The sequence below is a fragment of the Anopheles gambiae genome, chromosome 2, assembly GCF_943734735.2.
Source record: "Anopheles gambiae chromosome 2, idAnoGambNW_F1_1, whole genome shotgun sequence".
In the NCBI taxonomy this organism is placed as follows: Eukaryota; Metazoa; Arthropoda; class Insecta; order Diptera; family Culicidae; genus Anopheles; species Anopheles gambiae.
In genome coordinates, this window is record NC_064601.1 from 40,328,499 (window position 1) to 40,344,677 (window position 16,179).

At 42.9% G+C, this 16,179-nt stretch overlaps 1 protein-coding gene across 10 annotated transcripts in view; it reads right to left on the reverse strand.

The window, feature by feature from the left end:
• Positions 1–2,734: 2,734 nt before the first annotated feature.
• Positions 2,735–16,179, reverse strand: part of LOC1274317 (AN1-type zinc finger protein 6) — a 31,611-nt gene continuing 18,166 nt past the window's right edge. For 5 of the 10 annotated variants that reach the window (XM_061648120.1, XM_313417.6, XM_061648121.1 and 2 more), the window contains 5 exons: positions 8,253–8,340; positions 7,238–8,158; positions 6,824–7,135; positions 5,964–6,111; positions 2,735–5,813 (listed from right to left, as the gene is read on the reverse strand). In XM_061648120.1, coding sequence (XP_061504104.1) covers positions 5,665–5,813; positions 5,964–6,111; positions 6,824–7,135; positions 7,238–7,336 — 708 coding nt within the window. In that variant the 5' untranslated portion in view covers positions 7,337–8,158; positions 8,253–8,340 and the 3' untranslated portion in view covers positions 2,735–5,664. Of the gene's footprint in view, positions 6,112–6,310; positions 6,731–6,823; positions 7,136–7,237; positions 8,159–8,252; positions 8,341–16,179 lie in introns of all 10 variants that reach the window. The other 5 variants (XM_061648117.1, XM_061648114.1, XM_061648116.1 and 2 more) reach the window with 2 other exon arrangements.

A 16,179-nucleotide genomic window follows, 5' to 3' on the forward strand; every position in this document is an offset into this window, starting at 1 on the left:
CAGGTTAAATTACATGTAATAAGAAGGTCGATTATGTAGGAGAAAGATTTTAAATTAGACCACACTGGAACTTTAGTAGAGTTTTTCACCTTCACTTAGGAGGACATTTATGGGTCGTATTACGAATAACACGGTTAAAGGATCGTGCGCGAGTGCGTGTGTGCGTGTGTGAGTAAAAAGGAAATCAAATGATTCTAGATTGTTTACTTATCCTCCAAATTGAGCTTTTTAAGGACGAGAAAGTAAAAGCTCGCATGTACATGGGTTATTGTTACAATAAGGATTCTGTTTTTTTTTTTTCTATTTATGGCTTCTTTGCAACGGTTTAGCTTGATGGAGTCACACACACACGCACACACACAGCTTGTTGTTAGTTGATTCTGTTAGCATCAAAGTAACCGAAGGTCCTGAAGTCCTAACGACAGTAGAGCGGTATATTACTTCCTACAGCAACCAAAACGTAAACAAAGGAAACAGAAGAAGTCTCCGAAACCTTTTCAATCCATTTTTTTTTGCTGCAGAAGTATTGTTGTTCTACTTGCAGCTTAACTTTAAATTTTATACACATTAATATACGTACAGGGAAGGGGGGTTTTAAAGCCGAAGAAAGGGATTAGGCAATAGGACGATCAAAAGCAGCAAAATTGATCGTTGACTACTAAGCAACTTGTTGTTGTGTAAATGATCGTTTCCTGTCCCATGATGTGGCTACAGATTGGCTAAATTCGAATTTCTTTCCTAGCGGTGCGTTGCAATCATTTTGTCCGCGCAGAAACCGTACAGCTCTGGGCGGGAATCGTTACCGGATGTTCTTAAGATGCGCGCAGAGACCACTGAAACCACTGAGCGCGAGAAACCTACGCGACGACAGCTGGTACGAAACGGAACAACCAATTAAACAAGGTGAAAACCAAGGTCAGTGGATTGGGGCAAACACAAATGAGGAAATAAAACGAAACAAACAAACAAGTATATAGGTCAGGTAAAAATGTCTTACGGGTTCTACTATAATAACACAACATGTATCAATTTGTCTAGTGGCCTTAATAGCTAACATATGTATCATCCCTTGTTTCCACATTCATGCATAGCTCACTCTACTGCCAAGTCCTGCCCCTGCCTCTTAAAAAGTAAGAAGTGTTGTCAAGAGTAAACACAAACGCATAATATTGTTGATAACTAAATGCTACACAAAAAGAAAGAATCGTTTTAAAACTCAACTCACACTGCCGCCCCCGATTCTGAGAGGAAATGTGCACTTATTGTCCCATGAACTTAAATGTAACACCGATCGTACAATGTTACGAGACAAACCGTACACACAGCCACACAAATAGACACGCACACACACTCACACACATACACACAGTGAATGCAATTTAACAGAAGGAACCTGGCTGTTTGATGGGTTTGTTTTTGCATTTCGCCTCCTAACCGTATCCTGTACTACATTCTTAAGTTTGCGCCACTAGTGTTGCTGCGCAGTTACGCAACGCATCGTTTACCACGTGTAGCAAGCAAGTCGATGAAAGTGACAAACGGAAAATAATGATTGAACCACTTATTTAAATTTGCTGTTTTTGTGTGTTTTTTTGTTCCCCTTATAATTATGGTGTTGTTAGTATATTCAGCTTCATTGTATTTTACTTAACCATCTTTTGCTGATATTTACGTATCAGAGACTACGATTTTTTTACAATTTAAGGAATTTTCCATGGAAATAAGTAATATTAAAAGTCAAACCAACTTTTCAATTTTTAACATAACACAATGCGAAAGTCGTGTTTGAATGTAGTAGGTAAAATATTGCACCGCACAAAACTAGCAATCCATATCACGTGCATGTATGTGTGCGTGGTCTGTATGTGTGTGTATCTAAGAAATTGGTTTTGCATTTCTCCGTAGAAAAAAGTGTCCTTTCCTGCCATTGCTATCGCTATTAGTTAGTATGTTTCGCTAACATCGCTAGCTCCCGCGAAAAGCAGTAAGATTCGGGAAAACGGGAAGAGGGCGCGCGCGCACATTTGTTTTAGCTGCAGCGCGTCAATTTATGCTCGCACACTGCACAAATAGTTGGATCTTTTACTGAACTTCCGCACCGTTGGTTTGCTGTTTTGTGTGTGTATGTGTATACTCCTAGCACTAATCAATGTGAAAAGCCCTACACAACGTATCCTTCTCCTCCATTGGATCGCTTTTACTTTCATACTCGATGCTACACACCAATTGGGTTTGTAAAGCGCACTGCTGCTGCTGCTGCTACAGCTGTTTCTTCCCTATAGTCTTCTCAGGTGCGCTTTCAATTGTTTCGCCATCTGTCTGTTACATTGTAGTTTAATAGTCTATTTTACAATCGAGTAAAAGTGTGAGCGTGTGTTTGTGTGTTTGTGTTTTTTATCCGAATTATGCACATCTATTGATATACATTATCATTGATTTTTCATCGTTTTTTATGTTAGCTTTTTTGTGTATCTTAACCTGGGATAGGTTTTCTCTATTTTAGCATTTCTCATTCCTTTCTTGTGTGCGACCAAAAGAAACGGAGTGGTCGTATTTGCGCTGAACAGTTAGAAGAGTTTTTAGTAGTTTATCCGGCTTATATTTGCACACTCGCTTTCTAGTTTTTTCCTTTCTAGGTTGACTGTTCGTACCGGCGTAATAAGCATTTCTGGGGTGGTGTGTGTTTTTTTGTTTATATTTTCTTTCCACTTTTTGTTAGTAAAATATATGCAAATATGTATAGTACTTTTATATTTTTATATGTATATATGTATATTTATAAACGAATTAGATTTGTTTTCTTATCCATTCATATTTATCCCCATGTGTTTCATCTGTTCCATTATCTAATTCGTGTTTCCGCAAACCACCGCGCACTCCCTACAACTAAGTTCAAGCAGAACACAAAAAAAAGGAAACCAAATACATAACACGCACACACTTCACGCACACGTAACACGTACACGCACAATCGCAAACTAAACGTATTGGTTTTCGAACGGTAGAGCTCTCTCTATCCCTCTTTATTCATACTCTCTATTGGAAGATGATCGCTATTGTGAGTTGGCTGATTGTGTGTGTGTGACTGTTATCCTGGGGTTTGATAATCGATTGCAGTCATTCGGTTATGACGACGGGTTTCGAATGATCAACACACCCATCACCCACCGCCCACTGCACTGCATGGTTTCACAGTTTCTTTGTGTTATAAAATCGATATTCATCACTTCTTCTGCGTAATGTGTTCATCAATTGGGCAATAATAATCCGTCTACTAGTCAAAGAATTGTTGATTTGTTTCCCTTTTAGAGTGTTGTGTTGCAGACGTATTAAAATTATTTATATTGCAGGATATTTGAAAAGATTGATTGTTTTTTTTTACATTTTTATTGTACGTGATTAAAAAACTATCACATACCGAAGCATGTAAAACATTTAGTGAAGCACAACACACAACAAAGTTCTACGAAATTGCTAAAGTAACAAGGAATTGTGCTAAAAAAAAGCCGCCGAGTGATGATAGATTTTACGCCACTAAAACAATAAATTCAATCGTTTTATTTAAAAAAAAAACTAAGTAGACTAACAAGACAACAACGGATGATGATTGATAAAGAGCATCATTGATAGAACATGTATAACTGAACTGAAGAGAAAAAGATCGAGAATAGAGAAAACGATAGAATTCAAAACAGCAAGGAGTAAACGATTCTTTTTTTGCGAAACAAAATAAAAACAACGACTGCGGAAACCAGCTCATCACACAGTAGAAAAAATCCGAAAATGAAAGTAGCATATCTGTATATTCATATGTACATTAATTAAACTAGAGGCTAGTATGATTTTTGCAGAAATATTTTCCGTGTGTGCAGTAGTGTGTGGCCATCAGCCAAAGCTGTGCTGATGTTACGCGCATTCTCGACGAAATCCATACCTAATACTCAAAAAAAAAAAACGCAGCTATGGACACTATTCGCCAATAAAGCTTAAATGAATCTCAAAGCTGTAACGGCTAAATCGTAGCTACATCATAGTTTATTTGCCTTGAATACACACACACACACACACACACAGAAGCTAAGGGAAAGAAGTTGAAAAAACCAATCGAACGTGTGTCGCGTCAAACCAATGTATCATCATATCATCATTATCATCATGTGTGTTACTGACTTATTCCTATTACTATGATACAAGGGGGGGTGTTTAAAAAAAACATAAGCGTGATAATATTTCCTCTACTACTGCGGATTGAGTGTTGGTTCTACGAAAACGATCTGAATGTGTGTCTGAATCTCTTCCAAAGCTCGCCCACAGTGGTTCCTTCCCTTCAGCGATCAAGATGATTGCACAATTTCAACTTCGATAGCGTAGTGTTCTCCACTACACGCGTTGCTACGTTTGAATTACCTTTCTCTGTAAAATCTTTAGAACTTGAGAACTCGACACATACTCGCGCACGCGCACACACTCACTCACATCACACAATCGCTACGCAATAGACGCAAGCGCGTCAAAGTCCCTTTCTGTGTTTGCCAGTCCAGTAGGAAGCAAGACCCACTTGACAATTACATAGAAGGAGCACTTTTTTGTAGGAATAAAAGTGACTTGCATCATGCTCTAGCAAGATCCGATTGGATTTATGCACTTATCAGCCGTTTGTACGCATGAGCCAGTGTGTGCGCGCGTGCTTCGCGTTTAGCATTGTACGTGCTCGTATGGGTGGTGGCGTGTGCGTTTGTAGCTTTCACAATGTGTTCGCTTGTTTATTGTGTCTCATTTCATAATTCTTTAGATTGTAAAGTGTGGGTGGCATCATGTTGTGTGTGCTGTGTATCCATGTGCAGTCGCGCGTGTGTGTGTGTTTGTGTTTGTGTGTGTAATGTTGTAAAATAATTCTACTCTCATAATTATTTCTCTTAACGAAAATACACACCCGCGTGCTCGTATGAGTGGGATTAGCTGAATCATTTCTGTCTTGTTCGTGGGGATTTCCTTATTGCCGGCCAGTTTTTGACGACGCCCTGCACTAGGTTACTAAAATTTGGCGCTTTCATGCCTTAGCCTTGTTTCCTTTCCCATGGCATCTGTTTGCTATGTAGCGCATGGGATACCGATCGATTACGTTAGCTAGTCTTCTCCGCACTCGATTGCTATCCAGCACGTGTTGTGCCGCTAACGTGATGTCTTCAGTTTCGCTCGTTCAAGTTTTAAATATGAAGCCATATTTACACTCGGACAGCGTCACCGTGAGGCAGAAAACAACGGAATACGAAGCAGTGGTTGCTCGCGTATGGAGAAGAGCAAGCAGCACAAACGTTTTAAAATGATGGAGAATTAGATAGGAAAGAAGGAGAGGGCGGCGGTTTGTTTTAGGATAAACCATATCGGAAGAACCACCTCGCATCAGTAATAACGCGCGCTGTTCTTGTACACTCTCCTCTTCCCCTCAATCTTCCTATCCTTCTCTCGCTCACTACACGACACACGTGGGAAACGACGAGTCGAGAAGAAAATGCTACGAATTTGACGAGACATATGACGGCATATGCTTATAAGTGGTGGTGGAGTGACTGTAACGATGCTGGTGACCGGTGCCGCTGCCGCTTGACGAAGCTGCTGCACACTGTGTGAAGAACTATTACGATACGATGGCACGAAGGGTGTTCAAATTTTCTGAATCTTTTCGCCAACCACGACGGGATTGTTACGCCTAATTTCTGCAGCACCGAGTTCTCGGTAATCGAACGAACATTCGTGCTTGTCACTGTATCGATGTATCGCGCAGAACAGTCCTCCGCACCGGCACTCGAATCCTTTGTGAAAGAAAAACCAAAAAACAAAACGTAACTCAGTCAGTAATGCAAAACGTATTCGGCAGACATTCGAAAACGGTGTTGTAGTAGTGAAACGGAAAAGGTACATCCCACTAATGGGACCAAAAGAAAGGGACACGCAATACTTACCGGTTAATCCTACTTTCTTGCGGCAAGTTGCACAACGGTTCTTCTTTTTCTTGGCATCTTCCTTATCACCATCTTTGTCTTCGTTATCGGCTATGGAACTGTTATTACTATGTCCCCCAAGGCTACCGCTGTCATCAGCGCTAATTTTCTACAGAAACCGAATAAAGAGGAATTAAAATCAGTTGAAATAATGGTGGATTTCAAGGAGGAATGTTTCCAACAGTTCTAGTAGATTTGCATAACCAGTTCGTTGAACTGTACTGTAAGTTAAGCTTACAGAAAAACAAGCGGAACCGCCTCGGATTGCTATCGACACTACTATGGGGTTCATTAGTTATTTTGTTTACCCGTTTTTTAGCGTTCGTCTGACTACGAGCTGGGCCGCCAAGATTGGATACTTTCTCAGCCTCCAAACTTGTTGATTTCATTACACGAGGAGTGGAGCTACTTGCAGAATCTTCAAATGTTTTTGATTCATAATCAAACGAAACATTAAAATGACCAAGCGACACTGAGTCATCGTCTTCATCGCTTAGGTTTTCCATAATAACGACCAGCTGCTGTTCGTTATCGTGGGTCACTTCCTGCTGCTTGGCAAGGTGAAGCACATTATCAATCGGACCAGAATCATCAATCAGATCAATCTCGTAACAAACTATTTCCTCTTCTTCTTCGTCATCATTCTCATCCTCCTGCTCTTCTTCCTCTTCGGACACGCTATCGCCAAAGGCAATTGTATGACACTTTTCTTCGGGTAAACATTCATCCTTGCGTAGAGAAGATGTGTTGAAAGAGGAGTTACATCGTTTTTGTTTCTCCCTTCGATCCCCCATCCCCCCTTCCCCCAGATCGATACTTACATCCTTGTCCGAGCAGAACAGGGCACTATGCACGGTCGGTTGTGCTGTGTAGGTAGCGGACACTACCGGATTGTTGGCGGAAGCGGCACAGGACGACGCCGATGGTGACGCGGCCGACGCTGATGCAGAGGAGGCTGATGTGGTTGTTGTGTTGCTGCTAGCGATGCTGCTGGCGAAGCTTTGCGGCGTCACGACAGGACGGATGCTAACTGAGGACGCTGTTACCGACTGGCCAGATGGAGGTGCTTGAGGTGCATTGTTGCTGGAAGGCGTACTGCTAACCGGTGGCTGTTGCTTCTTTCTGAGCACGTCCTGTAAATTACACCCCCATAATTAGATGCGCTGTTTAAAACCCAAGCCGATTGGTTCGGTTTGAAAAAAAGGGACACAGTGCACACACACACACACACTTACTTTGTAGCAAACTGAACATAATCCATCCTGTGCCGGATTACCGTAGAAACCACATCCAGATCTACACATCGGCTGCATTGCATTTGATTCGCGCTCCATCCTCCCCTGTCCACTCACCAACTGCTCTAAGCTCTCGCCCTCGGCTCTTCACACACTCACACACACACACACGCACACGGTTGTTTTACGGTGTATGTGTAATCCAGTACCACTCCGGCTAGCAGCTACTCCTCCGTCGTCCGCTAATGATTGAAGGCGCAATTTTGACCTCAACACAGTGCACGCACACACGGGGTTTTGAGCAACGATACACACATCCACAAGCACAGTACTGCTCCTCTCTCCTCTTCAAGCAAGATTTTTTCACTATGAATTTCCTTTCACTCGCTGTGAAATGGTTACTTGGATGTAACAGGACTCTCCCAATAGATTGCGTACAGTGTTGTACGAGAGAATGCTTTCCTGCTGCTACTGCTACTGTGCTGTAGTGGGGATCAGTCTGTTTAGTAAGCTTCTACAGTCCAATATACACACTTCGTTATTATTGCTACTGATGGATTTCGATTCGATCGATTTACAACACCGCCTGCGCGCCCCTCGACACTAAGACAAGACAAGCCGAAAAATGAATGAACCGCACTTAAAATACAGATCTCGCGCACGATGTTCGTGTGTCCAGTCGACGAACGAGGATTTGTTTTTCCTTGTCGTTGCAGCTACTACAGATGTATGCGACGACGGTGGCTGCTCCGTTGTTGATCCTTCCTCGCGGTAGAAAACATAGAAGAAAGCGATGTTTCTTCCACACTTCCTTGTGGAGAGCACAGTATAACTTGTTTGGCCGTTGGTTGGCAACCTTTTTCTTTTCTTCTTTTTTTACTCTTTGAGTAGGCTAATGTGCCTTCTTTCTACCGAAGGTTGCTAAAATAAGAGCAGAGGAATTAGAGAAATTAGAACCATTGCCCCAACATGGTGGAATGTAATCTTTCTTTTCTGCAGCGTAAACTTTACTTACATTTATGCCTTACAGTATCCGAGGGATATTGACGAAAGTGTTAAGTCTCGAGTTTGGTCGTGTCACGTTGAATTGGTTGTTTTTGGATCTAGAAAAACATGGAATAAAACCGGATTGTAACATATTAGTTTCCTTGTCACATTTGCCAGATAGAAGCAATAGCAATAGTATTGGTAGGATAGATGGAACAGCACCAGTGTAGCTGTACGCGCCTTATTCACCCCAGCTTCACTGAAGCTGTCTTTTCATTAAAGTACATCGAAACCCCTTCTCTTCCTGTAAGCTCTTCTGAACTAGTTGCGCTATGCACCATACTCAGTTGCGTGCATCAGTGTGTGTGTGTGTGTATGTGTGTGTGTTTGAGGTTTTCTCGTGGGAGGCACAGCGTACACACGAACACAACTGGAAGGTGAGCGAATGTTTCCTAACGTCGGTGATGATAGTGAAACTACACAGAGCACAGAGCACAGCATGATCGCGAACTCGAGAGCAGCGTCTATTGGACACACAGCAAAGCGCACGAATGAGGTCAGGAAAAGAGACGTCTGAAAAATACGCACATAACCTACTTTTATGGGATCGCTATTTTTCGAGCCACTTTTCTCATTTCAGCTGCGCTTTAGGATCAAAATCCCCCGATCCACTGATGTAAGTAGTCTCGGGCTTTGGGCGTAATTAAACTTGTGCTCGTTTTTTTGAGTATTTTTTTTTTAATGCACTACACAACAGTATTTGTTACAGTTGTTGCAGAAATAAATTCTTTCAGCCGAGACTGATTTGCATTTTCCGAAGACGAAGTCTTATCTCTTATTACTACTGAATTTGTTCTATCTGGTGGTTTCATGAACGCTACACAATAGTGCATCAGTTGAATTTAAGGTTTGTCAGACAATTTCGAAAAGTTTTATTTTGATTTGAAAAGTTGTTGAGCAAGTATCAATCTGTTACTATAAACTTTTATCGTCTTAGACAAAAAAATCACTTTAGGTGTTCCAGTTTCAGTCTTCCAAACCAACCCACAAATATGCTTTGAAACATTTTCAGTATCTTTCTCTCCATTTCCCTACAAATGGCTACATATTCACCCACTCATAACAATGTGTATATATGTGTGTGTGATACAATGTGCAATTACCAACGCGCGATAGCGGAAGTAAAAAAGAACAGCATGAAAGAAATATTTCCTCCTTTCCGATACTTGTTTCCAGAGCACTTATGGATAGCGGAAAGGAACGAAAGCTTGAAGTAAATTTATTGTTTAAACATGCCCATGTGTACATCACACGCCCACTGCTGCGCGCGAATGGGGGAAAAACGGTTGAATTTCGTTTCGCATGCATCGCACCATCATCATGTACAGGAGGAGCTTTTCTTCCTGCTTCCGACAAGAAGGAAGCAAACATGATTACAGCATTTAGTAGCCTTTTCACAGCCGAATTGAAACGAGTATCGTATAATGCACACCAAAATGCTAAAGGCGTTTGAATTCTAACGCCGAATTGCAATTGAAAACGGAACAAATGAATGTGCCGCAATCATATTTAAAGCGAAATCTTATACAGAATCGATGGAAGCAAGTGAAACTATTTATTACGCGTGCTCCCTCCAGCGCAATAGACCTTACCTTTAAAAAAGGAGTAGAAAAAAGCAGTTAAAAATCATAACTACATCGAACTAACTAACCGCGAAATGCAACATCACAAAATCAACCGAGGGAGAAATCGTTTACGTAACTAACCCTCCCTCCCTTCCTCTATCACACCGCCAAGACGATGGCCGCAGACACAACAGAGCCGGACGGACCTCGCTCGGCGGCAGTTATGCTGCCCTTTTTCCCATAATAATGCATTTTCACGCACGCACGAGCATTCATATAGGACAGACAAACCGCGCCTCGGCGAGGTAAACAAACAACCCTACACCAGCGCGCGCACACGGGAAAGTCTTTGGCTGGTGAAAAACGAAAAGAAAAACCCCGGGGTACGTACTACAACACCACAGTAGTAGTAGTAGTGTTTCCTGCAAATCGTCGTGATTGATCGAGTTTTGCTACTCTACTGCTGTTTCGTTAGTGGCGCAATAGAGTTTGCTGCTGCGCGCTCGATCGCAAACGATTTGCGTTAGTTTCTTTCTTCCATGCGCCGCTTATGTGATGCGTAATACACCGCTGATGATGGGGAGGAGTTGCATAGTTCCGTCATTTTGCATGCTTCCTCCTCCTTGGTAGCTTGATCAACAAATCGAAGCACTAATATGACTGCTGTTAGCGCAATAAGGAATCGAAAAACAAACCGGAAATAAAACGCAAAGAAAGAAATGATTAATTGACTGAGAAATGTACGCATACAAACGTGCATATAATTTAAAGTCAGTAATAATTTCCGTTTCACTTGGAGTTCGAGAATTACGACACACAAAACATACCCGAGACACTTTAACATACTTCGGCTGACTCAGCGGAGCAACCAATATGTTGAGGGGTTTTTCTTCTATGTCGTACTCTGGTGTGACTCATGCACGACCCCAAGAAGTCAGTTCTGTGTCGCTTTCCGTTTGACTCCAGTTTCATTGTTATCATTGGGGAGGGGGTGTGGGGTGTGGACAAGATAGCGAATGAAGTTTGGCAATGCTAAAACCTTCACATACACATACGTCAATGTTGGCGCTTTTTGGGAAAGCAAAATCATTATTTGGAGATGAATCGCGTTCGGCAAAGTTTCGGTGACTCATTGGGAACTAGAGAGCCGAAAGTGGAATAATTATTTACGCAAAGGGACGGTTTGCAGCAGACGGAACAGGAATTTATGTTGACGTGGCCGGCAATCAACCAAACAATGGATAATTTTGTTAGTTGTTGTGCAAAACATGATTAACTACAAGCATAGATTTATTATTTTTTGGTCTTTTTGAGAGAACCGTTGTAGGTTAATAACTCAACTAAAGTTCAATGTAAGAAAAATAATATATTTTTATAGAATTGGCCCAAACGCATCAGCACACGGACAGAGTTCCCCCTCGTGGCGAGGTTGTAGGTGATTTATAATCCATAATTATACGTCTAATGCAATTCAAACGCGCGTATGTGTATGTGTGTGCATGCATGCGCTCTGGCACAGTGAGTCTGGCACCTTCTTCCGCCTTTGCCAACAACACCGATGGATGTACACACACAATTCACCATTCGCGCTACGAAACCAAGGCAAGAGAGTCAAGAGCCGAGCACCGACGATGGAGCAGCAAAAGCAACAGCAACAGCAACGGTAGATTAATCGCTGCTGCCAGCCTTCTCTTCGCAAGAGAGCAATTTCCTTTTTACACACCATTCTCCTCACTCTTAGGCCAAGTAATACAGCACACCTTTGGCAGGGATTAAGACGAGCGTGTGCGTGTGTGTGTGTAAGTGCCGGAAATGTGCGGATGCGGTCAAGGGTAAACCTCTACCACCACATTCCGGTGCACCAGACCAGCATGTGTTGGCAGGGTGTAGAAGCGGGGAAAAGACAATCGAAAATGAAGAATAAAAAATACATAATAGAAGAAAATCAAAACCCAAAAGAAAAGGAAGGCCTGTAGACTAAAGAATGTAAAAGTCGGACAGAGGAGAGAAGCTGCACTCCGCCATTCCGAAGGGCCATTTCCCCCGCGAGGGATGGTTGTGCTCCAGATTCGGATCGGCAACGCGACGCCAAGAAGACACAACACAACAATAAAGTAAAATAAAATTGAAAGGGAATGAAGGAAAATTAAAACGAACATCGACACAAAATGGAACCACGCGTCTTGCTCTTGGGGGTCATATAAAGCAAACAGGACTACAGAGCGCCTAAATCCCGGGACGTACACACAGCATGCGAACATGGCTTAGATCACAAAATCATAACCCATAAATCGAGTAGAGCATAATTTCAATTAAAGAAAAGAAAATAAAGATAGTAAAACAGTGTCCGGGGTGGTAACTAGTGTGATTAAATAATTAAACTATAATTCACTGATTCTGCCTATCATATCAAATAACACTATTTCGTCGCTTTTTTCATATCAACTTAATGTTTTTAGAGTAAAACTTAATTGAATGAAGTTTCCCGCGTACCACACATTTCCCTCGTCGTATTGTTTTCATACATTTAATTAAATCCAATCAAATGACTGTCCACAATAGCGATGAAGGTGACCATCCGTCACGAATGAAAGTGTATTTTTTCACCATCGAATATCTGCCACAACCCCCTTCCTTTTCCAATTGTACGATAACTCAAGTGTGCTCTTGTTGCCATTAGCGACGGCACTTTTTCGACTGATCTTCTCTCTTGTTACGCTTATTTTTTACCATTCATTTACTGTTACGACGTTGCGACCTTCTTTCTATTTCATCGCCAACGAAACGCACCAGACACCCACCCACCCAAAGCTCACTCCAATCCGCACGACAGGTCCCATCCACCGATAACCTACTTCGTCTCAGTGGGAGAGAAGTGTGCTATAAAAAATCATTTTGCGGTGCGTTTCTGTGCACCGTCCCACCGAGGGAAATGAGGGGATTCCCCGCGATCAACCGCGTGTGAGAAAACATAGCACGAGAGGGACGGACGACAGTGTTGCTAATAATGATGTGACGCTTGTGCTTGCCCACCCCTTCACCAGTTCACAAACGCGTTGCCTGCTGTAGGCATTGTATACTAATTATTGGCTTCATTTTTGCAAAGCTGTTTCACCAGACAGTTAGTGCACTCCCCTCCCATCACCAGCAAAAGGGAAACTTCGAGAGACGACGAGGGAAGTCTGTTTTGTGGTCGAAAAAGTGAAAACGAGCTTTTGTCTTACAATTTGAGCGAGCTGATTTCAACTGGACAAAGCGCTTCCGGAATGAATACTATTAAAATACCTGCTCTTTTTGAGGTTTCTGGGATGTTTTTCGCGTTTATTTATGTTTTTAAATTGTTATCATTTTTCAACGACGGTCAGGAACATATTTTTTCTTTCCATTTCTCTCTTTTTTATGATTTGGCAGCCAAATCCCAGCAAAGGTAGAAGGTAGTACATGTTGGAGCCAACATATAAATAAAACCCCATATCCTCTGCCAATTCTCCTTCGTCTTGGCGCCTAGAAGTTGCAACGGAGCTTTGTGTATTAAAATAAAACATCCAAGTATAGAACCCCGCAAACACTGTGAGCCAACACAGGAGGAAAAGAGCAAACTTCCGAAAGACGTTGCAGTAGTACCGCCATCCAAATCCAACCCACGAGCGTTGATGCATAATAAATGAACATCGCTTCCCCACATTCCTTCTTCCATTCGCGTGCAAAACATCCTTCCTACTCCACCCCTATATCCGATACCATGCCAAGCGCAGCCAAGTGCAGCAGCAGCAGCAGCATGTGCAATAATTTTGCAACCATTTCTTGGTGGCCATCGTACGTGTGTGTGTGTGCGGGTCTGTGCGGCCTGGGTGCCGAGCTAGAACCGTGCCGAACACCACCTTGAACTTTAGCAGGTTTCGCCCTTTCTGAGGGACGTGCTGGTGTTTCTTTTTGGCGTGCTTTTGCACACGGAAAGGTGGAGGGGGGGGGGGTGGTTGTATCCTCTTCACTTCTAATTCCCTTGACCACCACACACACACACACACACAGCGAGGACGAAGTGTATCAATACAGCGCCGCAAAACAGCAACAACAATGCTCCCTCCCTCTTCTTCGTTTGTCGATATATTTGTGCCTGATGGTGCCTGAAGTGCAATTCCAATGCATAAACGACCGATGGCAGGGGGGGCAGAGATTGGTGAAGCGGTGGACTATAAACCACCATCGAGGGCAAGTGACCTATCCGTCTCAATTGGTGGTTGTTGTTGTTGTTGCGGAGGTCGATGGTGGGGTGATACTGCTTCTTGGGCTATGCTTCGCTGCCACACCAACCACACAAAGGAGCATCATCACCTTAAGGCCAATGACCTTGAATTGCATGTGCGGTGTGGCGCTCTGGAGGAGTTTGCGAGTTACGAGGAGCGTCCTCTACTGTTGTTGTGTAAGCATGTAAGACAAATTTTGCATTTTGCCTTTTTTTAAGACTTTCGAACACAGCCATCTATTTTACATCCTGCTTGTCGTGTTTTTTATTTCTACTCGGTACAGACTTATCTATTTAAGGTGTAAACTTAGAGTTATAGGTACAGTATAGGTAGTCTTTGTTCTAGTTCAGCGAATCGTGTTACTTAAAGGAATCACGACACATAATACGACAGAGCAAGAAGCTAAGAAGCAATTCGTGCTTTTAATAAGGTTAAAGCATAACGCATCACATCACAACCGACCTTCGCTAATAGTGGAAAACGAAAGACGTATCCAAGCATGACATGATATAGTCTGGATGGTTCTACTAAAACCATTTTGATTGCTATAAAACAGCTCTTCTCGCATGTTAGAGTATGTGGTTCCGTGTGTGCTTTTGATGCCTGGAGCAATATTCCCCAGACACCGACATTTTGAAGCCATAGGCATGGATCTGAGTTTCACCATTTTGGTGGTAGCATGCTTTGCGGAATAGTTGAGAACATTCCGATCGTAAGGAGTGGTGGTCGTAACAATGCGTTCGTAGCTTAGCTTAGCCAGTGGATCAGCGCAACGGTGAGTGGTACGACGAATGTTTAGAGTTGAGCATATTTTACATTAATTACATAATGCATTAAACATACAGCTCTATTTCAGACGTTTTTAAAGTTTTGACATTTTTCGCATACATCGTTTATTAACAACAGTACCGTATTTAGTACAAAAGCACGTGGAAGATGTAAAAACGAGTCTTAAAAATGTCCTAAAAAATAATTGTAAAACATTGCTGACCAGAGATGTATTATACAAATGACACACAAGGAAAATGTACTGCTTGCTTGCCAATCACCCCAAATTGGTTGAGATTTTTGAGCTACTTTTTTCATTCACTCGCCCTCTTTCCGCAGACTCGAGAATCGGAAAATGCGTGTCGGATTTCGAAAGACCTACGTCAGGAGAAAGACAGGAAGAAAGAGAAGCTAAACCCGCTGAGAAAAAGGGCAGGTGGGCACAGCAACATGACTGGCTCGCTGGCTGGTAAGGGCAGCCGGTAGCGAGATGGTTCTGTCTGCTTGCTCGCCCGCCGCTCGCTGTCCCGGACGAGCGAAATAAAACGTCGAAAACGGAATAAAACAAACCCCGAACTCAAATGGGTGGGTGACAACAGCACACACACACACACTCTCGACCCGAAAACATACGGGCATAACAGGAGAGGTTCCTGGATCGGAGAGCATAACGATGAAAACGGGAAAAGAAGGAAAATGAAACGGATAAGCCAGTGGACCTACACACAGTGGTGCAAAGAAAGGGATAAAAGCCAGATCAACATCATCAGGGCTGGTGTAAACCCACCGCCGCATCGAAGGGAAAACCAAAACCGATCGGGAAGGGCCTCACCACCATCTTCCTAAACGCCTGTCTATATCACTCTTTCTCTCTCTCTCCTAAATAAAAACCTTATATCCAGCCCTGATGCCCTATACACACACGTTTTCTAGCTTATGTGTGTGTGCATGTGCGTGTATATGTATGTGACGTTCTGAGCTGACGGCAGTGGCAACGGCAACGGCACCGACGGCGACTGTTTGAGGTCATTCAACTACACAACAGAGGGGCGGCGGCGTACAGGGAGTGTGTGCGTGCGTGTGTGCGTCCGTATTACTGTTCTGTCTGTCCGCTGCTGCCGGTCTCGGTCGGTCCGTTTTGCGGTTAATACGGATTTTAGCACGCGGAAAGGTGGCTTCCTTACCAGAGAAGACGCACACACATGTCTGTGCGAGAGTGTAAATGTGCAAGAGGAGCGCTGGTTGAATGGTCGCGCGGTCGATGCGATATAGATCGTACATCCAGAATCGAATCCATCGAGTAACACACCAGAAC